The sequence below is a fragment of the Lactuca virosa genome, chromosome 5, assembly GCF_052849685.1.
Source record: "Lactuca virosa cultivar CGN04683 chromosome 5, Lactuca_virosa_CGN04683_v6, whole genome shotgun sequence".
NCBI lineage: Eukaryota > Viridiplantae > Streptophyta > Magnoliopsida > Asterales > Asteraceae > Lactuca > Lactuca virosa.
Genome location: NC_136430.1, coordinates 442,063,810 through 442,087,899, shown reverse-complemented (window position 1 = coordinate 442,087,899; position 24,090 = coordinate 442,063,810). Strand labels below are relative to the sequence as shown.

General features: G+C 36.4%; 1 protein-coding gene and 1 long non-coding RNA gene across 9 annotated transcripts; one reads left to right on the top strand and one right to left on the bottom strand.

The window, feature by feature from the left end:
- Positions 1-16,023: 16,023 nt before the first annotated feature.
- LOC145115929 (uncharacterized) lies at positions 16,024-20,255 on the bottom strand. Of its 8 annotated transcripts, none has more exons than XR_013711774.1 (11): positions 19,762-20,255; positions 19,611-19,691; positions 19,242-19,447; positions 19,092-19,164; positions 18,773-19,014; positions 18,521-18,617; positions 18,283-18,331; positions 18,139-18,190; positions 17,671-17,998; positions 16,369-16,960; positions 16,024-16,280 (listed from the first exon to the last, which is right to left on the bottom strand). It is a non-coding gene; the product is annotated as an uncharacterized LOC145115929 (long non-coding RNA). The 8 variants fall into 8 exon arrangements; XR_013711773.1 differs by having other exon boundaries at positions 19,242-19,691; positions 19,762-19,951; positions 20,027-20,255; XR_013711772.1 differs by having other exon boundaries at positions 19,242-19,691.
- A 301-nt stretch (positions 20,256-20,556) lies between these two features.
- Positions 20,557-21,801, top strand: LOC145114244 (uncharacterized). Its single transcript, XM_079050247.1, has one exon. The coding sequence runs from the start codon at positions 20,557-20,559 to the stop codon at positions 21,799-21,801; it is 1,245 nt and encodes a 414-aa protein (XP_078906373.1).
- Positions 21,802-24,090: the final 2,289 nt, after the last annotated feature.

Here is a 24,090-nt window from a genome sequence, read left to right as displayed (position 1 = left end):
GTATAAGGTTATGGCCTATAAAATGGTTGTTTAATGGGTGTCCACTCTCACCCACCGCTTCCTTGATTGGTGGAGGGTCGTTAGCCGAACGGGTAGGATAGGACAAACCCTTTCCATTAAAAGTATAATGAATTATAAAGTAACTAAATGTTTATACAAAATTTCCAATCTTATTTACTTTAGGCAAAAGTGAATTTGATGCAATTCCATGAAATTACACTTTGTATCCTTGCTAAGACGTTAGTAGAGCGTGTGTGGTTAACCGGCACACTAAATGGGATCAAAGCAAAGGTGGCAAAGGGTGACTCGATGTTTTTCATATATCGATGGAGCGTGTGTGGTTAACCGGCACGTCGATTAGGTGACTGTAACATTGGGGGCACCATGTATATTTGCATGGTTATTCACACCCTGTTTTGTGATCCTCGGCATCCCAGTCACAAAACGAGGGGCATATCGAGATTTAAACATGCCATTGAAAAGTTCAATGAATCTCAAAGGATCAAGGAGTTTTCAATACATTTAAAACTTAATCTCTTTTTCGTTTTTCATGGTGGAAATTTAGTGAATCGTCATTCACTTACCTTTAAATGTTCTGCAATTTGGATTATGGCATCCCTCTTCCAAGTTGTAGAATATTGTGTTGGGTCCTAGCCTTAATATCTCATTTGGGTGTTTTATTAAGGACTCAATCAATCAACTAACTTGAATTTTCTCCCGTTTTGTAGATGTCAAAGTATGACAACTATGGTCTTCCCAAATCCCTTGGAACAAGCTTTCCACATGAAGATGATATTCCACGATTCGATCGAGGAACAAGAGATCATGCTTCACTTCCTCCACCTCCTCCTATTGTTCTCCCTAACGCACAAGTTCAAAGGCTTGAAAAGTTCAAGCTCACTCAAGCCCTTTTGGCAAGTAAACATGAAGAAGGAAAGTCAGTGTATGCACACCTCTTAGAGATGAAGTCGCACATTGATAGGTTAAGAATGTTGGGAGTCGTTGTCTGTAAGAAGCTAGCTGTTGACTGGGTTCTTCAATCGCTTCCTGACTCATATAGTGAGTTCGTAAGAAAGTACTATATGATAGACCACGACGTGACCCTCATCGATCTCACCTATTTGCTTGTTGCTACTGAATTAGCAATGATTTAGCGCACTGGAAAAGCAAAGTTGATTGGTGGATCTGCCTTCCAAACCTCCATGGACATAGGCACTGGCAACGAAAGACATGACATGGTCGAAAACTTTAATCATAATAGAAAGGCAAAGTCTGAGGTAGTTCCGTGTGCTTTTCCAAAAGAGTCAATTTGCTTTTATTGCCAAGAGAAGGGGCATTGGAGACGAAGCTGCCCTGTCTAACTGATAAATCTAAGAGATGGGAGAGTCAAGACGTATGACTCCACTTGAGGTAAAATCCATTAACTAACTCTATAAGTTCCTATTTTTGATTCTTGATACATTATGTGATAAGATTACATTTTTGATGTCTAGTAGAATCGAAGAAAATAGAGGAAGCTTAAAGGAAGAAGTGCGCTGAATCTGATCGTGAAGAAATGGATTTCGATCGCATGGATTCGAAGATCGGATTTTTTGAGCTGCTACTTTAGAGTTAGGATAGATTGCTAAGAAATGTAATAACATAGTTTTTCAATTGAGTTGCGTTGTAAGGACAAATTTTTCCGCAATAAAATAAATTTTGATTTTGTCTTATTTATTTATCCTTGCAATGACATGTATGAAAAATTGATGTTTGTGTATTTCTATTATTACCAATGTTGAAATGGATATGATTCTTAGTTATGTTATTCATGGTAATGTCATAATTTTCTAAGTAAGGAAAGATTCTCATCGCCCAAGTTTCAATTGGACAGAAACTTGGAATCATACGACTTGTATTGTGTGATGTATGGAAATCTTGGTACTTAGGTAATTAAGACTAATTCTTTGTTCACATAAGTATGTGAGTCAAGTGAAGGACTAAAGGAACTAGTACGCAATATTGTGCACTAGTCAAGTCCACCATAAATAATAATAACATTATTCATCATGATTTACTAAAAGTCTAGTAAATATGGTTATACTTACAAGATTAAGTGTAATTCTGAATCATTGAAAAGTTTCAATGAATGGCAGAACGAATAAGTAGAATCAATGAAGGCAGAAAGATAAAAGTTTCTCCAATCTAAGAAGAAGGGAGAGTACTTTTGTATCGTGTTTTATGATCGTCTTAATGATTAAGAGCCATATCACAATTGATCCTCTAAGGACATCTTAGTGCACTAGTATGGCTAAGAAGAGGAATCGGAAATTGTTGAAATGGTTAAATCAAAAGGATGAGTCATACTGATGGGTTTTGAGCAATACATCATTCCTATGGTGTACATGCAAACCCTAATAGCTTTTGGATCTAGTTTGTCTAATGAACATGCAATCGAATATCCAAAGCTATAAACCCTAGATCTATCATATAAGAACTGAAAAAAGGGTTTAGTAATTACCTTTGATTGTTATATAGTAATAACAATCAATTCCTTGCTTTGATTGGCTTCAGAAAGCTTAGTGCCTCAAGTGTTGCACCTCTAATGGAGTCACAAACACCACTAAGCAATTGGATGAAGGAGAGAAGAGAGGGGAGGCACCAAAAACGGCTGGGAACCCTAAAGGAACACTTAGCCACGTTTTTTGGGGTATAGGGGTCCTTTATATACATGTAGGCTATTAGGGTTTACAGCCAGGAAACCCTAATCTGACTGCTTAAGCCCTAAGCAGCCCATGGACTCCTTTAACATATCCCTTGGACGAATTCCTCATGGGCTTTCCATAGAATTCATCCAACCTATATATTATTAGGTGATCCATAGCCCAATTGTAATTATCTTATAATTACAACTCCAGTCCCCTAAGTTTAATTAATCTCTTTTAGCCACTAAATTAATTCTTAATTAATTCTTGACTAATATTAATTAAACAATATGATTTCTCCTTTAATATATTATTCTTATAATATAATAATAAATCATAATTAAACCTTTCTCTCCTTAATTCATCCTACATATTGCTATGGTGAAGGCAACCCAAAAGGACCATGCTCATAATCGGGTCAAGTACATACCAAAATAGTTATGGACTTATACACTAATCCAACAGTCTCCCACTTGGATAAGTCTAACAACTATTTTGCATAACTTCAGAACCTGATCAACAATCGTAGCTTTCAAAAGCCGCTGTCAACTCTGATCTTATCAGATACGCGTGTCCTTTAGATAAGGGATCATATATTCCTCCATTCTACAAGATATCGTATAGACATGAGACATGGATTTAAATCATTCTCTCTGTCTATGTATTGTTTCCCGACATCTGATTTATGACAACTGACAACAGACTACAATTGAACACATCAACTTAGTCCCGGCTTGGCCAAGCGCTTAGGGTGTCATCACTAAATCATCGAGGGGCCCATATCGCTTTTATCCCACTTTGGGTAAAAGGAATGGATAAACTTCGACTCAAATGCTTGCTTGCACCTACTAATCGAATCACACACAACAATAAGTTTTATAACACCAAGTTACTTGTGCGTTTACTTATCATCAATGTGCAACCGACTAGCAAATAACAACTCACACGTCTCGGTTTCAAGAATATACAATGTTATCGTCTCACTAATCACCCGTGATAAATCCATGAAGTGATTCAAGTGAGCGTGGGTTTAATCCAATACTTTAATCTTATCAAAGCACTCATGAACTCTGCAGCAAACTTGTGCTATGTCTAAACACTTTAGACAATCTACAGACAAATTCATGACAGTCTTGCTTCATACCTACTTCCAACGTATGACCGACTGTGGAGGTTCGAATAACCCAGTTATTCTGGAAGTCAAAACATGCAAAGTGAAACGCAATAATAATATTAATCCTATATGGCCCCAAAACTTTTGAGCGTAAATAAAAACACTTTTATTTAAACACCATATTGATTACTCATTATTCATTGCTTACTGTTTCAGAAAATAAACTTATTACTCGAATTATAACCACAATTGTCCCATGCTCCAAGCATGCACACTTTGGTTTCCTATGGTCCATACTCTGTGAAATAGATCAATTGAAAAACTTTTCTAATGAAACTCATTTCACAATCCCCAATCCTTATTATTAGTATAAGAATACCAAATTCTTGCCACTTTTAGAATATGCCAGATTCTAACATTTTATGCAATGATTCTTTCGTAATGTCATAGCACAAAAGTCACCAAGACCCGGCTAATGAAATTACAAGGTATTATATCGGAAATTGCTTCAAGACAATTCCATAGACGTGAAGTCTCACATTCAAAGTACATTCCTTTGAACATCCTTCTCGCATAAAAGTTTCTAATCTAGACATATTTCTTAATATCCAACTCCCATTAATGGAAACATTTCCATATTTGCCATATGACAACTCATTCTTAATAGAATCTTATCTATTCATAATAATGTCAATATAGTCCATCCAGTACTATACTTCCAACTACTCATAAGCGACAAATCCTCAGCGAACCTTAGATCGTCCTTTGATAGTTGTTTAATTATTTTAGTCAAATCCAGTTCTAGTCCTTTTTTCCCTCTTAATGCCCTAGGCATTTGGAAAATTTTAGAATGGTCAAATATTATAGCATTTGCAATCGATCCTATACCCTAAGCGTATGGGACACGATGCATAATGTCTTACAGAAAGATATGATACTTTATCAATCTTCTCCCATAATATTTTATGTGTCACGTTCTCACAATTCGAACTATGAAGAGGGATGTCGTAATCATAATCGAAATTTGAGAACACACTATGTATCCTTTGACAATATTATATTAAAATTTCTCAATCTAAGCTTTAGATATTGAAACGAAGTATAATATTCTCTCCCTTAATTATAGCAAAACAATTTTTCAACCCTTGCGACTTTGCAAAGTATAACTCTTGTTTTCTATAATTAATATCGCTAACTTGCAATACTTACCATAATAATCATGCTCCCACTATCATGATGATTATTTTCTTACCAGCATAACACTTATGCTCCCACTAGCTTTGACATGTATTCAGAAAACAGCTGAACTTCCAGAGAACAATGCTTATTGAATTCCTTAAGTTCATATTTCTAATACTTGATGCTTTGGTAAGCCTTTATCTAAGCTTCTTAAACTTGTACACCTTTGCCTTAGAAAGCTCATATGTGTGTCTAGACAAATTCAGAACTTATGTTACTAAGTCCCAAATGTTCAGACTAATTGCCAAATCTCACAATTCGAACTATGAAGAGGGATGTCGTAATCATAATCGAATTTGAGAATACAATTTTCACAATTGCTATCTTCTTAAAATCTCTCTTAGTGAAAGCATTTCCTCAATCATTTTCATGAAGGAGGGAAACCTTATGTCATTTAGCTTTTATGGTGTATGTGTTCCTATCCATGTGAATTTGCCAAAACGAAGGTTTGCGACAAATCCAAAAACATATGGACTGAACTTTCTCAATCTTGATTTCTTGCCTCATGGTAACACGAGTGCCCACCATGTCTTCCAAGTAGTTTAGCAACTCACCCTTACATATCAATGTACCTTCCATTGATCAAGGTGCTTGCCTTTATGCATACAAATGAAAACTCATAGAACTCAGATGCATAATTAACTTAATCTGGAATGGCACAGAAACAAAATTATGTCAACACGATAGGTCGCCAACCTCAAGTCGTGTGCTAGTGATTAACTATTGGTTTATTCTTGATTAGCTCTTGAACTTTTCAAGACAATTGAGACTCCCACTGACTTCTTGACATATATGATTCTCTTTTTCAAGGAACTTTTCTTGACAAAACAAATATTCAAGAGTTAGTGCGAAATCCCATCAAGACTAACACTTAGCTCAATTGGTTCTTGTTGGTCTTTGTCTTCTGCAAGACATCACAACTTACCAATTTCAAATGTGCAGGAATAAGAAGACTTTTTCCAATTCCACATTTGTTGAGTGTTATAAACCTACTAAAGACGTGTCACTCAATTCGCAATCTTGGAGTATGACTCTAAGATTCGATATTGGAACGAAGTATGATTGACTTCTTGATTTAACCATTTCCACAATTCCCGATTCCTGTACTAAGACTTACTTAGAGGATCAATTGAGATATGGTTCTTAATCATTAAGATTTATCATAAAACACAATAAAAGGTACTCTCCCTTCTTCTTAGAATAGAGAAACTTTTATCTTTCTGCCTACTTGATTCTTCTTATTCGTTCTGCTATTGATTGAAACTCTTTCAATCAACTCAGAATTAAACTTAATCTTATAAGTATAACCATATTTACTAAACTTTAGTAAATCATGACGAATATCTTTATCACTCTTGTGGTGGACTTGATCAACTCACAACCTAGTGTACTCGATCTCCTAGTCCTTCACTTGACACTTTGTTAAAGAATTAGTCTAATTTCGAAATATGAAGTTTCTCATTCATTCTTCACACAACCAAGTTGTATGATTCCAAGTTTCTGTCCATTTGAAACTTGGGCGATGAGAATCTTCCCTTATTTGGCAAATTCTCGACATTTCCACAAATAACATAATTAAGAATCAAATCCATTATTGCTAATAATAGAAACAATTAAACATTAATTTTTCATACACACCATTGCAAGGATAAATAAATAAGATAAAATCAAAATTTATTTTATTGCGGAAAAATTTGTCCTTACAATGCAATTCAATTAAAAACTATGCTATTTCATATTTCTTATCATTCTATCCTAACTCTAGAGTAGCAGCTCAAAAATTTGATCTTCGAATCCATGCGATCGAAATCCATTTCTTCATGATCAGATTCAGCACGCTTCTTCCTTAAGCTTCCTCTCTTTTCTTCGATCCTGCAAAACGTCAAAATGTAATCTTATCACATCATGTATCAAGAATCAAAAAATAGGAACTTACAGAGTTAGTTAGTGGATTTTACCTGAAGTAGAGCCATACGTCTTAACTCTCCCATCTCTTAGATCTCTCAGGTAGTTTGGGCAGCTTCGTCTCCAATGCCCCTTATCTAGGCAATAAAAGCAAATGGACTCCTTTGGCACAGCACATGGGACAATCTCATGCTCAGTCCTTTCTGGACTTCCAATGTTGCCAGTGTTCATTGAAGTTTGGGAGTTTGATTCACCAGACAAAGTTGCTTGACCAGCACGCCAAATCATCGCTGATTCAGCAGCTATAAGCAAATAGGTGAGATCAATGAGGGTCACGTCATGGTCCATCATATAGTACTCTCTAACGAACTCACTATATGATTCAGGAAGCGACTGAAGAACCCAGTCAACAGCCAACTCACCTGAAATCTCGACACCCAACATCCTTAACCTATCAATGTGTGACTTTATCTCCAAGACGTGTGCACACACAGGTTTCCCATCTTCGTGTTTACTTGCCAATAGGGCTTGAGTGAGTTTGAACTTTTCAAGCCTTTGAACTTGTGGGTTAGGGAGAATAATTGGAGGAGGTGGAGGAAGTGAAGCATGACTCTCATTTCCTTGATCGTATCGTGGAACGTCATCTTCATTTGGAAAGCTTGTTCCAAGGGACTTGGGAAGACCATTATAAGATTTAGACATCTACAAAACGGGAGAAAATTCAAGTTAGTTGATAAGAATCCTTGATGTAACACCCAAATGAAACATCAAGGCTAGGATCCAACACAATACTCTACAACCTAGAAGAGGGATGCCGTAATCTAGTTGCAGAATATTTGAAGGTAGGTAAATGACGATTGACCAATTTCCACCATGAAAAACAAAAAAAAAAGTTTTAAGTTTTAAATGAATTGAAACTCCTAGATCTTTTGAGATTCATTGAACTTTTCAATGACATGTTTAATCTCGATTATGCCCTTCAAATTTGCGACTGGGATGCCGAGGATCACAAACAAGGTGTGAATAACCATACGAATCTACGTGATGCACTCAATGATACTATCACCTAATCAATGTGCCGGTTAACCACACACGCTCCATTGATCTATGATAAACATCGAGCCACCCTTCACAACCAATGTCAACCCCAAATTAGTGTGCCGGTTAACCACGCACGCTCCACTAACGTTTGGCAAGGGTGTGAAGTGTAATTCCATGGATTAGCATACAATTTCACTTTTGCCTAAAGTAACTATGATTTGGGAATTTATAAAAGCATTTAGTTACTTTGTACTTCATTATACTTATAATGGAAGGTTTCGTCCTATCCTACCCGTTCGGCTAACGACCCTCCACTAGTCAAGAATGCGGTGGGTAAGAGTGGATACCCATTCAATCGTCATTTTATAGGCAATTTCCTTAAACACCCCTTATAGACCAGCTTCGTGAATGAGGCCTACTAACGGTAAGACTGACTGTTTACTCATACATATATAATATTAGACTTTTAATGTTACATATAATATAAGGGTGTATTTTATACTTTTAAAATACTAGGTGGTCTAATTTAATAAATTATACTTTTAATTTAATTAAATGTAAACCAAAATTTTATGGAATTATTAACTCTCTTTTAATTATACACTTTAATTAATTAATAAAACCATAAGGGTGTAATTTGAACCTTTTCAAAAAAAAACGAGGGTTTTTAGAATTTAACATTTCAAAATTAAACTTTTAATCAACTTTTAAATTTCAAAACTTGAGGGCAAGTTTTGAAACATTTCAAAAAATCAGGGTTTAACTATTTAAATTTCAAAAACAAAACTTTTAAGTTCAAATTTAAACTATAAAACTTAAAGGTAGTAATTTGAAACTATTCAAACTTTGTCAAGAACATTCTAGATCAACAATTCAAATAAGGCAATTATATAGTTTTGACCTAGTCTAATTTCTTGCAAGATAATACACCAAATAATTCAAATAATTAAATTTAATCATATAAGGAAGTAATTATTCAATTAATATGAAATTATCTTTTATTTAGGCAAAGATAATCACCCAATATCATAAAAATCCGATTTCTATCAATAAAAAACGTTTTGGTAATTATCCCACAGCAAAAATAGGCAAGAAACCCGAAAAATCCTCCATCTGACCCTCTGACTCGTCGAGTCAGGCTTGGACTCGTCGAGTTCACTATGGACTCGGCGAGTCACCCAGTTGACTCGGCGAGTCAAGTCGAAAAACCTCAAAAAAATCGATTTTCAGCCAAAATTTGATCAAATAAGCATCAAATTTACTAACAAACAGCCCTAGGCTCTGATACCACTGATGGGTTTTGAGCAATACATCATTCCTATGGTGTACATGCAAACCCTAATAGCTTTTGGATCTAGTTTGTCTAATGAACATGCAATCGAATATCCAAAGCTATAAACCCTAGATCTATCATATAAGAACTGAAAAAAGGGTTTAGTAATTACCTTTGATTGTTATATAGTAATAACAATCAATTCCTTGCTTTGATTGGCTTCAGAAATCTTAGTGCCTCAAGTGTTGCACCTCTAATGGAGTCACAAACACCACTAAGCAATTGGATGAAGGAGAGAAGAGAGGGGAGGCACCAAAAACGGCTGGGAACCCTAAAGGAACACTTAGCCACGTTTTTTGGGGTATAGGGGTCCTTTATATACATGTAGGCTATTAGGGTTTACAGCCAGGAAACCCTAATCTGACTGCTTAAGCCCTAAGCAGCCCATGGACTCCTTTAACATATCCCTTGGACGAATTCCTCATGGGCTTTCCATAGAATTCGTCCAACCTATATATTATTAGGTGATCCATAGCCCAATTGTAATTATCTTATAATTACAACTCCAGTCCCCTAAGTTTAATTAATCTCTTTTAGCCACTAAATTAATTCTTAATTAATTCTTGACTAATATTAATTAAACAATATGATTTCTCCTTTAATATATTATTCTTATAATATATTAATAAATCATAATTACTCTCCTTAATTCATCCTACATATTGCTATGGTGAAGGCAACCTAAAAGGACCATGCTCATAATCGGGTCAAGTACATACCAAAATAGTTATGGACTTATATACTAATCCAACACATACTTCGTTCCAAAATCAAGTCTTAGATTCATACTCCAATATTGTGAATTGAGTGACACATCTTAAGAAGATCTAACACACTCATCAAATGTGAAGTAGAAAATTGTTTTCTTACTCTTGCGCGTTTGAAATTGGTAAATTGTGATGTCTTGGATAAGACAAAGACCAACTAAGACCAATTGTGTGTAGTGGTTTGTCTTGATAAAGACACACACTAATTCTTGGATATTTGTTTTATCAAGAAATGTTTCTTGATAAGAGAATCTAATATGTCAAGAGGTCAGTGGGAGTCTAAAGATCTTGAAAAGTTTCAAGAACTAATCAAGAGTAAATCTATTAAACACTAGCACACGACTTGAGGTTTGTAACCTATCGTGTTGACACAATTTTATTTCTATGCCATTCCAGTAAAGATACCTATGCATATGAGTTCTACGAGTTCTCAATTGACTGCATAAGGGCAAACACCTTGTTCAATGAAAGTACATTGACTGGCATAAGTGAGCTGCTAAATAACTTGGAAGCAATGGTGGGACCCTTGATGGCAAGAAATTAAGTATGAACAAGTTATGTCCATAAGAGTTTGGATTTGTCACGAACATTATCTTATGATTATGGTTATGACAAATTCGCATGGATAGGAACACATGCACCATAAGATCTAAGTGTCGTAAGGTTTCTCTCCTTCATAAAATGATTGTGAGGAAATGCTTTCACTAAGATAGATTTTAAGGAGATAGCGATTATGTAAATTGCATTCTCAAAGTTCGATTATGATTACGGCATCCCTTTTCATAGTTCAAATTGTGAGATTTGGCAATTAGTCTGAACATTTGGGACTTAGTAATATAAGTTCTGAATTAGTTTAAGACACACATGTGAGCTGTCTAAGGAAATGTGTGTGAGTTTGAGAAGCTTAGATAAAGGCTTATCGAAGCACATCGTATTGGAAATATGAACTTTGGAAGTCAATAAGTATTGTCTTCTAGAAGTCCAACTGTTTTCTGAATACGTGTCAAAGCTAGTGGGAGTATAAATGTTATACTGGAATGGATATAATCATCATGTTAGTGGGAGCATGATTATTATTATTTTAAGTGTTGCAAGTTGGCAATATTAATTATAGAAAAACAAAAGTTTCACTTTGCAAAGTTGCAGGGGTTGAAAAGTTGTTTTTGCTATAATTAAGGGAGAGAATGTTATACTTCGTTTCCAATCTAAAAGCCTAGATTAAGAAATTTTAATTCAATTTAGTCAAGGATATATTTATTAATTACATTCTCAAAGTTCGATTATGATTACGGCATCCCTCTTCATAGTTCGAATTTTGAGAACACGACAAATAGAAATATCGTGGCAATATTATAGCAAGAAACTGGTAAAGTATCACGTTTTTCATTATGAATCGTATCCCATACGCTTCGGGTATAGGATCGATTGCATATGTTGTAATATTCGACCGTTCTAAAATTTTCCAAATGCCTAGGGCATTTAGAGGGAAAAAGGGAATAGAACCGGATTTGACTAAAATAATTAAACAACTGTCAAGGACAATCTAAGGTTCGCCAAGGATTGGTCGCTTGCGGACAATTGGAAGTATAGTCATGGATGGACCATATTGACATTATTATGAATAGATAAGATTCTATTTAGAATGAGTTGTCATATGGCAAATATGGAAATGTTTCCTTATTGGGAGTTGGACGTTAAGAATCTATGTCTAGATTAGAAACTTCTATGCAAGAAGGATGTTCAAAATAATGTACTTTGAATGTGAGACTTCATGACTATGGAATTGTTTTGTTACAATCTCCAATAGAGCACTTTGTAATTTCATTGGCAAAGTCATGGTGACTTTGGCGCTGTGATATTACGAAAGGACCGTTGCATAAAATGTTAGAATCTAACATATTCTAGTAGTGGTGAGAATTTTGTATTCTTACACTAATTGTTTAGGATTAAGAATTGTGAAATGAGCATCATTGGAGATGTGTTCATTTGATCTATTTCACAAGGTAAAGACCATAGATAAACATAGTGTGCATGCTTGGTGCATGGGACAACTGTTGTTATAATTCAAGTAAGAAGTTGATTAACCGAAACAACAAATAATGAGTAATCAATATGGTGATTAAATAAAAGGTGTTTTATTTATACTCAAAAGTTTAGGGCCATATTGGATTCGATTATTCTTGTGTTTCACTTTGCATGTTTTGACTTCCTGAATAATAAGATTATTCAAACGTTCCACAGTCGCTCGTATTTTGGGAGTGAGTATGAAAGAAGATCGTCATGAATTGGCTTGTAGATTGTCTAAAGTGTCTTAGACATAGCAAATGTTTGCTACAACGTTCATGAGTGCTTATGAATTAAGATTTGAGCATTGGATTAAACCCACGCTCACTTGGATCGCTTCATGCATTTTATCACGGGTGATTGGTGAGACGATAATATCTTATATTCTTGAAACCGAGACGTGTGAGTTGTAATTTACAAGTCGGTTGCACATTGATAATATGTAAACGCACCAGTAACTTGGTGTTATAAAACATATTGTTGTGTGTGATTTGATGAGTAGGTACAAGCGAGCATTTGAGTCGAAGTTTATCTGTTCCTTTTACCCAAAGTGGGATAAAAGCGATATCTGTAGGCCCCTCGATGATTTAGTGATGACACCCTAAGCGCTTGGCCAAGCCGGGACTAAGTTGATGTGTTCAATTGTAGTCTGTTGTCAGTTGTCATAAATCGGAAATCGGGAAACAACACGTGAACAGAGAGTATGATTAAAATCCATATCTCAGTTCATACGATATCTAGAATGGAGGAATATATGATCCCTTATCTAAAGGACAGGTTACTGATAAGATCAGAGTTCGACAGTGTCTTTGAGAGCTACGATTGCTAATCGGATAATACTTGCATTTATAGTTACTATACTTATCCAAGTGGGAGATTGTTGGATTAGTGTCTAAGCCCGTAACTATATTTGGTAAGTATTTGACTCGGTTGTGCATGGTCCTTTTGGGTTGCCTTCACCAAAGCAACTTGATAGGATGATTTATGGAGGAAGAGGATTAATTATGATTTATTAATATATTATATGAATAATATATTAAAGGAGAAATCATATTGTTTATTTAATATTAGTCATAAATTAATTAAGAATTAGTTTTGTGGCTAAAAGACATTAATTAAACTTAGGGGACTGGAATTGTAATTATAAGATAAATACAATCGGGCTATGGATCACCTTGGAACATAGGTTGGACGAATTCTATGGGAAGCCCATAAGGAATTCGTCCAAGGGGTGTTCTAAAGGGAGTCCATGGGCTGCTTGGAGCCTAAGCAGTCAAATTAGGGTTTCATTGTTTGATAACCCTAATAGCCTCACTATATAAAGACCACTATGGCCCCAAAAACGTGGCTAACTCTTTTGGAAGAACCCTAGGACGTTTTTGGTGCTCCTCATCATTCTCATAAGTCATCCTATTGCTTTTGGTGTTTGTAAACCATTAGAGGAGTGACATTTGTGACTCTAAGCTCCAAGGAACGAGATTCAAGCCATTCTATAAGAGGTATTCATCTAGATCTGTTCTTACATGTTAATTTCGATATACATATGCTAGATCTAGGGTTTATGAGCTTTGGATGATTATTGCATGTTCATTAGACAAACTAGATCCAAAGCTTTAGGGTTTGCATGTACACCATAGGAATGATGTAGTGCTCAAAACCCATCAAACATATCCGCAGTCGTCATAACTGTCACTCCTAGATCCTCTCAAACAAACTGGTAGGCACTCCCTTCAACCCTAGGTACCTCAACACTCCCCTAACACCCATCCGACATCTGCCAAGATAAAGGTACAGGGCTCTGCAATGCACCTGCAATGAAAATGGGAAAATTGGCATTGATGTGGCCAACCTAATCACAATAAAAACAAACTCGCGTGCCCTACCAGCAGTCCCTGCCGAAATGTCCCTCTTTGTCGTATTTGCGGTAGGAAAACAATTGGCATACCCCATCATGAAACTTCTCACTGTTACCACACTCAAAACTCCTCTGATCTTCTACACCTGATCTCATGTCAGCGGACTTGAACCGCTTGGTCGTCGGCTGCGACAAAACTGGAACTAGCCTCTCCTATTTCCTTTGGGTCTCTATCTCAATCTCTCTCATCCTGACATTTAACTAAAGCTCATCCAAAGTCCTGTACTGGGTGTTGGACATGAACTCTCTCATCTCAGTCTTGAGCATATTCAAGTAACGGGTCATCTTCACCTGCTTTGAGGATGTATACACAGGAAAAAATAGGACCCTTTCATGAAACATCTTGGTGATCTCGGTCACCGAATCTGTCGTCTGCTTGAGCGACAGGTACTCATGTGTCAGTCATTCTCTCTCTCTCTCTCTCTCTCTCTATCTCTCTCTATCTCTCTCTATCTCTCTCTCTCTCAACAAGCAAAACATAATTAGTGTAATGCATCTCCAAGAACTGCTCCCAACTCACTGCAGCTCGCTCCGCAGAAGAAAAGGTTTGAGTCGCAAACTTCTACCAGTCCTTTGCCCCTAGGCGAAGCAGGTTTAAAGCAAATCGAACCTTCAGGTTCTCTGGACAAGAACATGTGTAGAAACATCCCTCCACATCAGATACCCATCTCAGAGCAACAATTGGGTCCTTAACCCCGTCGAACTCTGGAGGCTTCGTATTACTGAATTCCCGGTAATACATCGATTCACCTCCCTGAAGTCCTATATCAGCGACGACTGCAGTGGCTGCGACAACAACAACCTCAGTAACGGTAGCATAACGCTTTTCAAACATCTCAATCAGATTGTTCTTGATAGACACGCACCTCTGGAATTGCCTCTTTGATCGCCGCAGACACCTCGATGACAATAAACTCATGGATCTCCTCATCATCCGAACCCGACCTCTCCAAATCGCTAGTGCCCGAACCTAAACCTCTGGTCATCACCATTCTGAAAATATACAAATGAAAGGGTCAAAAACATATCATCGCTATTGCAGGTTATACACTTAAGGGTTCTAGAGTTCACTCAAACTCCAACAACAAGAAGATTTGGACCAAAAAGCTCATAAAATGACATCACAATAGATCTAGAGAAGTAAGGAGCAAGATAGTAACTTTATACCTCCAAATGATCAGAAATGTGATGAAGATGATGGATCTAAGTTGTAATTAAGCACACAAGCAATAAGAGAGACTCCTTCTTCCTTCAACCTTCACAAAATGGGCTCACACACTCAAAACACACACAAGAAGGCTAGGTTTCGTGTTAGAGGGCTGGAGGCTGAAGATGAAGACCTAATCCAAGAGTTCAAGCCTTTAAATATGGAAGAAACCCTAAATTTCAAAGGCTTGGGCAACAACATTTACCACGTCGTGGCCATCCTCTTGCCACATCGTGGTGACCATCTAAAGTGTGTTCTTCATTAAGCAACATACCATATCGTGGTTATCAGGCTACCACGTTGTCGTGCGTCCTAGTTAGCAACCCATAATCTGATTTAAGCCCAATATCATCTTAAACCCAAACTCTTAATTCCAAACCCAAAAACCTTATTCCTTAAGGTCCAAACTCGATTCTTTTTGACCCGAGACCTTTACCAGATCGATTAGCGCTGAACCTTCAAGTTATGATTGTCTCGAAACGGGATGTTACATATATCCAACAATTGTAGGTGGCTAGATAATATATCAGTGACCAGTAACCGAATGCACATATATTAGCAGCGATAGATTGTGTCTCCAAGTTAAAAGCAAAAACTAAACACCGTTAAAAAGACAACTAAATACGAAACAATTTAAATTTCAAGGACCACCAAAATCAAAAACAAAAGGTAGGGATTAAACACACACTTAGGACCCTAACCACATTAATTTAGTATTTTAAATGTAACTTAAAAATACAATTTGTAAAATATAATATAAACTAGATGAGGAGCCCCGCGTTGCGGGGCATGGAGCTAAACAGATACGATCGAAAGTTTTACGGGAAAAAATTTCAATAAAAACAGGAAGGATTTTTTAAATTTGAAGTACAGTGCTATTCACTACATCTATAACCTAAAAATGGAAAAGTCACAGTCTCACGGTGCCGTCAATAGGTACTTCAACCTTATGTCACGTTGCCGATTGTAGACTTGGAATGTCCCTTGCATTCATCCAAAGTTCAGATGTCTCTGCATGGAATGGAATCAGTCTTTGCATTCCATTGTAAGAATGGAATGAGTTTCTTGTATTAAATATATTAACAGCAATGAGCTTTACCTAAGGATTAGGGACATAAATATTCTCATCTTTGTACATAAGCCAGGCGGAATCATCAATTCCGGAGGCTTGCTGCTGTTGTACCATGGGAATTGTTGTTGCAGGAATGGTGTTAGCCACATGAGAACTAAATCCTTGTATGGAAAAAAAAACACACAAATGATCAATTATCAAATCAGTCATTTTTTGAATCAAACCATCTACATTTTTTATTTTACCCATAAATCCAATAAAATACATTAAAATAATATTTTTTGGTGAATTTCGCTTCACGTTGTCGGTGACTTCATTGAAGGCGATGAACAGACACCGAAGGTTTGGGAGGAGTTCAATCGTTACTCCTCCCGCCACCCTGACGGAAAATCGAGGGTTGCATTGGTAGCGAACTCGATATCCCCATCGGCGACATCCACAGATGGCGGATTCCCTGTTCAAAAGTTGGGTGAAACCAAAAACACAACACAAACAGTGATGAAATCTGGAGGGAAGTTACAATAAAATCAAAGTCTAAGCTAGTTAAAATCCGAAATTAGAGGTGAGATACCTGGAATTCGGAAGCCGACCTTGAAACCCCTTTCAAATTCGTCGAAACCTACATAAGAATGAAATGAAATTAGACCCAGCCAGCTGATGCAAAACTGGAACGAAGCGGAGTGTTGTAACCGAGGAACAGTGAAGCGGGGTCCGGATTTGTGTACTTTTTTTTGGTCCTAACCAAATTAACAGTATGTAGGGATAGTTTTGTCCAGAACTGTTAAAATAAAAAAAAATAAAAGATTAACTATAAAAACAGTATGTAAGGGCAGTTTCATCCAAAATTGTTAAATTAAAATTTTTTTATGTATAAAAACATTATGCAGGGGCATTTCAGTCCAAAACTGTTAAAATCAAAAAAAAATTAGCTATAAAATAGTATGCAGGGGCAGTTTGGTCCAAAATTGTTAAAATGATTTTTTTTAAGTTTAAAAACAGTATGCAGGGGCAGTTTGGTCCAAGAAAATTTAAAATCAAATTTTTTTTAAGTATATAAAAAGTATGCAGGGGCAGTTTGGTCCAAAAATGTTAGAAAAAAAATTTCTAACTATAGAAACAGTATGCAGGGGCAGTTTGGTCCAAAAATGTTAGAATCAACAATTTGTAACTATAAAAATAGTATGTAGGGGCAGTGTTCAGATACATTTTGGTAAATAGTTCTGTAACTATAAAAACAGTATGTAACATATAAAATATATATGTTACAGATAATTACCATATGAAGGAAATAGAGTGTTTACAAAGAATAGAAGAGTGATAGGAACATACTGGTCTTTGAATCTAGCAAACCAATTGCACCGGCAAAGCAGAATTCAACGGAGAAGGCAAACTTAGGTGTGGTTTCCTGTCGATGTTCTCCAATCTGTAGCAATCGATTCCAAAACTTTGTTAATACACCCGATGAGGCTGATCTAAAACCGATTGATCTGAAACTACTTGATTTGAGTGGATAAAGAATCCATCAGGAAAAAAATCCCGGATTCCCAGACACCGCTATCACCGGCATCGGAGACACCACCGCATAAAAAACAAACAGACACCGTCCGGATTCCCAGACACCGCTATCACCGGCATCGGAGACACGACCGCATGTCGCCTACACCACCAAAGCATGCAAAAAAAAAACAAAAAAAAATCTTCATTTTATAACATTTGGATTAACATGAAAAGAACACCATAACCAATATATGTGATTATGTCAAAAAATCATTCTCTTATAAGCCTTTATATTATTACCAGTAAGCACAAGTGCACATGGAGGCATAGGCTCCCATCCAACCAAGTTGGCCTGCAGAAACCAATGTCAACAATAATATATCAACGAATTGCATTCACTGGCTGTTCAAAAATAGAGACATTATGATCTGAAAAACGACTCGCCTCCAAGTCATCATAATTCTTGTAATACTCATATTGATCAGGATTTTGTCTGCATATATTCAAAAGAAAAAGAAACGGTGTAAATAACTTGCATCAGTCAACAGAGAGGATGGCTAAAAAAATTTACATTTGGCATATATGACAGGTGTAATGTTCGGTAGACATATGTGTGTAAAGCTCATTGTCCCCATAAAATGGTGAGCTGCAAAATTCACATAAAGGATGTCCTGAAACCAACCTCTTTCATTTTCAGTTCCATCAACTTCAGAGTCGCCTGTGTTTATATGTTGTTTTAATTGCGCTTTGGAATAAAGCTTCTGTTCACAGATAAATACCTGATGCATTCCATATGTAGATAAAGCAATCACATCAGACAACTAAGATATAAACAGAAACTCCAAAGGGTAATGAAACAACCTTAATAAATAAAGGATCAAGAAACGAAACATGCATCAAGTAACATAAATCATAATAAGCATTAAAGAATTACCAAAATATCTTATTTAGTCTTTTTCATAAGACCAGTTGTAACACAGATCTGAGCTTGGGAATTATGCTCCACGTAACCATGTTGCATCTGTCATAAATGGTTAGCATTTGAAGTTAAGAATCAACATCAGGACAACATGTATAATAGTAACATAATTTTAATTCAATTTTTATCTTGATATGACAGTAACGAATCGGCAGATCTGAACGTGCTATATGTCACCAGAAACACAGGGCCATTATCTAAATCACACACACACCATAATTAATCAATCAATAACAATAATCACAAGGAGAACATAAAAGATGTCTTCAATTACCTTGTTGAAGATGGCTTCAGTAAGTTTTATTTCATGTATTTACACAATCTCCATCCAAAAACACATTCGTAATCTGCAAAAAAGAACCTCACCTTAGCTTTATATCATGTATTCCTTTGTCATATTCGTACACCAAGATAACATCCATACTTTGCAGATTTCTTGCATGTTTTGCAAGTTATAAAGCAGTGTGATTAGCAAACTGAATATAATCAATCACCAAGGCCAAATGGGTAAACCCTTCCAGCATGAGCATCCGCTGCTTTTAAGTAATAGGGCATCAAGCACCTTATCTTCTACAGGGGCATTCGAATCAGCAACCGTCTTCTTAAAAAAATTCCCTCAACAAACCCCCACTAAAAAATCAACAAAAAAAACAATATTCAACATACATTACACAGATCGAGGCTAAAAGTGTGCGAACATAGATCTACAATAACCAAAAAGTGTAGAAACAAAAACAATCTACGAACATAAATTTAAAATTAAAAACCCTAATAAGAAAGCAAACTAAGTAACCCAATTCACAGCAGGCGGCAAACAGCCGGAGTGGAGAAAGTGGAAGGAGGTGTCGATGGAAGTAAGGTGTATGATACTCATCTGCAAAGACCAAAAGAAAAGGGTTATGCGAGAAGGGTCATAGACACCGAACAAATTCTTATCGACTTACAGAGTGGGTGAAGCGAGGTTGAAGTGATGAAGCTATGCAAAAATTATGTGCTGGTGACTGGTCCGACGATCTATCACTCTTTCGACGTGTCGATTTCATATATCGATGGTGGAAGTGTCGAATTCACATACCGACTGTGGTTTACCCCCGAATTCTCTTTTCCCTTACTTCTGTCTTGTGTCCGTCTTCCCTATTGGCCGATGAAAACAAAAGAAACGGGTGGAGCCAAAGAATAGAAGGCTGGAAATCATAATAGAAAACCTACCGGAGGAACAGTGCCCTGGTTATTACGTGATGGCGGTGCTCAATCGGTTCTAAAGAGAAACCCTCACAGAGGGTAAAGGAAAGACAGTGGAAGGATCGGGAAGCAGAGGAAAAAGAACAGAAGGTTTGGATAAGGAACGGTGGAAGGAAGAAACTGGAAGGATCGATTACCTACAGGTGTGGGGATAAAATGACCGGCAAACCGGCACTATTCCTAAAGATGGTCATCTTTAATATATACAAGAGTCAAAGGGCTAATTTTGCCAAAAACACAGGAGTTTACTATTCATCTTTTAAGACAAGTTTAATATATATATAATAATAATCATAATCATGAGAAAAGGATTTATTATCATTCTCTCTCTCACGTTATACAGGGACCAACCAAAAAGTCTGTCACTAACACATTACAAAAGAGAAGTCAACAACAAAAAAGTGTCAAAACCCAGAAGACCAAAACCGGCTCACTGATCTTCTTCACCCACTCACCACTTTCCTCCATTGTTGTCCTTCTCTCCCAAAGAGACAATAATGGCCGATGGCTTCTCACCACCCTCTTACAACCCTAATTTTAAGTTAATACCATATATAGTCCTCCATGATTTGTCTCTTCTCTGTTCCTTCATCATATCTCACCCTCTCTACTCCTCTTACTTCATCTACTTCGCTCCTTACTTGATCAAACTCGTCTCCCTTGTGTCTCCTCTGTTCATCGTCACCGTACTTCTCTCCCTCCTCCTCACGACCACCACAGCATTCTGCCCTAAGTTGCCGGAATTGGAACTTGGAATTCTTCAAATTGCCATAGAGGAACTCCGATCGAACTTGGATAATGTTAGCGGAGACGTGGAAGAGTGTAATTATGAGGATTTGGAGGTTTATAAGATCTTATTTGATTGTGCATTATCGATCACGTTTTGTACCGAAGAAGCGTCGATTGCAGAAAATTCGGTTCACGGCAGTGTGACAAATGATGTTACAACTAGCGATTCTGCTTTGGAAAAATTATGTTTGGAGAAGATTCAAGTAAGCCGGAGAAATGATGATTCAGAGGTGGTTAACCTAAAAGAGGAAAAAGGCTTGGAAAAATTGTTTCAAGAGTTGGATAGATTTGAGGAATCTAAAACGGCGAATCAAACAAGCGCAGATTTTGATAAAGTTGTTGAAGAATTACAAAAAGCTGAGCCAGCTCCGGTGAAAAATATCAGTAGCGGATCCGATGTGAAGTCGTTGGCGAGAAATTCAAGTGATAACAATATATTCAGTCAATATTCCGGTAGATCGAGCTCCTGGAGATCGAATTCTTCGAGTACACTCAGCAGCCATGGATCCATGAGAGACGAGAAGGAATGGCGGAGGACATTAGCGTGTAAGCTTTTCGAAGAGCGCCATAGTATACGAGGAGGTGGGGAAGGTATGGATTCATTGTGGGAAGCTTATGAGAACGATAGTTCAAAGGATCGAAAGGAAACCATGAACAGTACAATGAACAACAAGAAGATGATGCTGATGAAGAACAGCAATGGCGACATCAAAAGCTCAGACTCAGAAAAAGCAGAGGAAGAAGAAGAAGATGATGATGATGAAGATGAACCTGAAATGAGTAATGGGCCTTTGTGTTGCTTACAGGCATTGAAACTATCAACAGGGAAGATGAATTTGGGAATGAGGAAACCGAATATTGTGAAGATTACGAGAGCTCTCAAAGGGTTTGGATGGTTGCATCATGTGAAGAAAAAGCATGGTAAGAAAAGTTCTGGTTCTTTCACGGATTAATAACCAACTAATTTTTAACTATTGTGTGTGTTTTTTTTAAGTACATATATATGATCTTGATATATCTTATGCATTTTCTTTTGGTGTTCTTAGTTCAATCTTTATTTTTATCTCATTTTGTAATTACACTAAATTATATAGGAAATGGGCAAACATTCTTAAAATCAAGCGATTCTAACAATCCCCGTCTTATTTTTATGGCTACTTGATGATGCAAATTTTTGCATACAATATTTTTTTTTTTGGAAATAAAACATTCGATTATATATTTTTAGAATTTATATAAATGACTTATTTTTTTTATTACCCATATTTGGAGGGCTTCTCGTGTTCTCAACCGATAAATGACTATTAGCGTGTTCGGCAAAATTAGCTGGTAGTGGGTGGCTTGTAGCGGGTAGCTTGTAGCTTGTAGCGTTTTGTTAAACGCTACATGAAGTAGCATTTGGATTTGGAGCGTTTTGTTTAAACCAAAAGCTAGAAGCTTGTAGTGCCGAACAAGACTTTATGTTCAAAACGGAGCGTGTTGTCAAAAGCTAGAAGCCATCAAACGCTCCATGTCGAACACGCCCTATATGTGAAAAAAATAATTCAAAATTTAAAAATTAACCTTATAAATTTACCACTTCAAACATTTATTCTTAACACCATTTTTTTCTCATTCTATTAACATACACACAGACATTTTGCCATATCTCGAACCATGAAACAAAATCCCAACACCTACTGACAAAATCTATCCCAAAATTTCGACGGGACGTTTTCACTATAATTTTCGATCTTAGATTCACCACAAGTTGGTTTCATAAATTTGATTTAAGCTCCCCTATCCCAAAACAAGAACTCTTCCAACATCCTTTTCTTCAACAAAAGTTTTTCCAACAACTTGTTTCCGCCTACCAACAACCTTTTGTGTAACAACAATTTTCACAACCACAATCTGCCGCCGAATTCTCCCAATGAAGTTGAAGAAATACAATTCAAGCAACCAAATTATCGAAGCTAAAAGGAAAAAAAATCATAAACATGTGTTTGATGGGAGTGTGTAATTGGAAAGAAAAACAAGAAACCACTTTAGCTAAGACTTCGATTGTGGCTAGCCAAGACCCGATCAAAGGAAATGCGCAGACGGGGGATGCATTTTGGGAAGCCGTTTAAAACATCTTCCATGAGTAAATGGGGAAAGGTGTGTATCATGTGGCTGACCAAATAGCATCCAAATGGCATGGCATGAGGTTTAAAATAACATAATTCAACGGAAATTCACAATAACCTCAAGAACATGAACAAGTGTGGGGCGCACGATATTGTTTCTTCATGTTCAAAGCATTCGAGGAAATCCCAATCACGTAGCCATTATAACAATCAGATGGGTGGACATTTATCGACAACAACAATGATCCATATGATTTTTACCCATAAGAACATCTACCTCGGGCCATGGGAAGGAATAAAGCAAAGAAAGCTAATTCTGGTTCTAGTTCACAATTTTGGAGGTTAGCGGTATCAATCATTTTAAAGATAAATTAAAGATAAATTTGATCGATACGTCCAACTCCACGAGTGGAAGGTTGAGATCTTGGAGGAAGTAAAAAAGATATTATAAAGAAATTCAACTTGTGAAACAAACTAAGAATGATTTGAAAATTTTAAGATGAAAGCTGAAGATTGCGAGAGGGATGATCTAAAGATATTCATTGCAGGTCAAACAAAACATCAAAGATAAATATAGGAATATCTAATTTCATTTTTCAATGTTCGGTATTTTTTTGTATGTTTGTTGTTTATTTTTTCGGGTTTCTTTTAAATTTAATTTATGTAATGTTTTAGTTTTAATAAAAATCTAGTATTTTTATTTCTTTTAATTAATTAAAAAATATATAATTTAGTTAATTAAAAAAATAAAAGATAAATTATTTTGATGTTATGATGTGGTGGGTATACCAAGTTCATTATGATATGGTTTTGGTACTAAGTTGACAATATTTTTCATGTGAACATGTGGTGAATCATGAGGTATATTGCAAGAGGTATTGATATCAACTTTGTTATGCTGTTTTTCTGTCATATTAATGTCACATCAAATTTATCATATCTATCCAATTTTTTGTCATTTGGAAGAAATAATTTTCCATTTGAAATGATTGGTTGTCACGGAAGGGTCCGTCGATACAAAGACACATGCATGGGCCAAATCTATATCTTCTATCGGGTTCCATGCTCTCATCACAGATTTCCCACAGTTTAGAGAGCCATTTTCTAAGATGGAATTGAGAGAGATAAAATTAA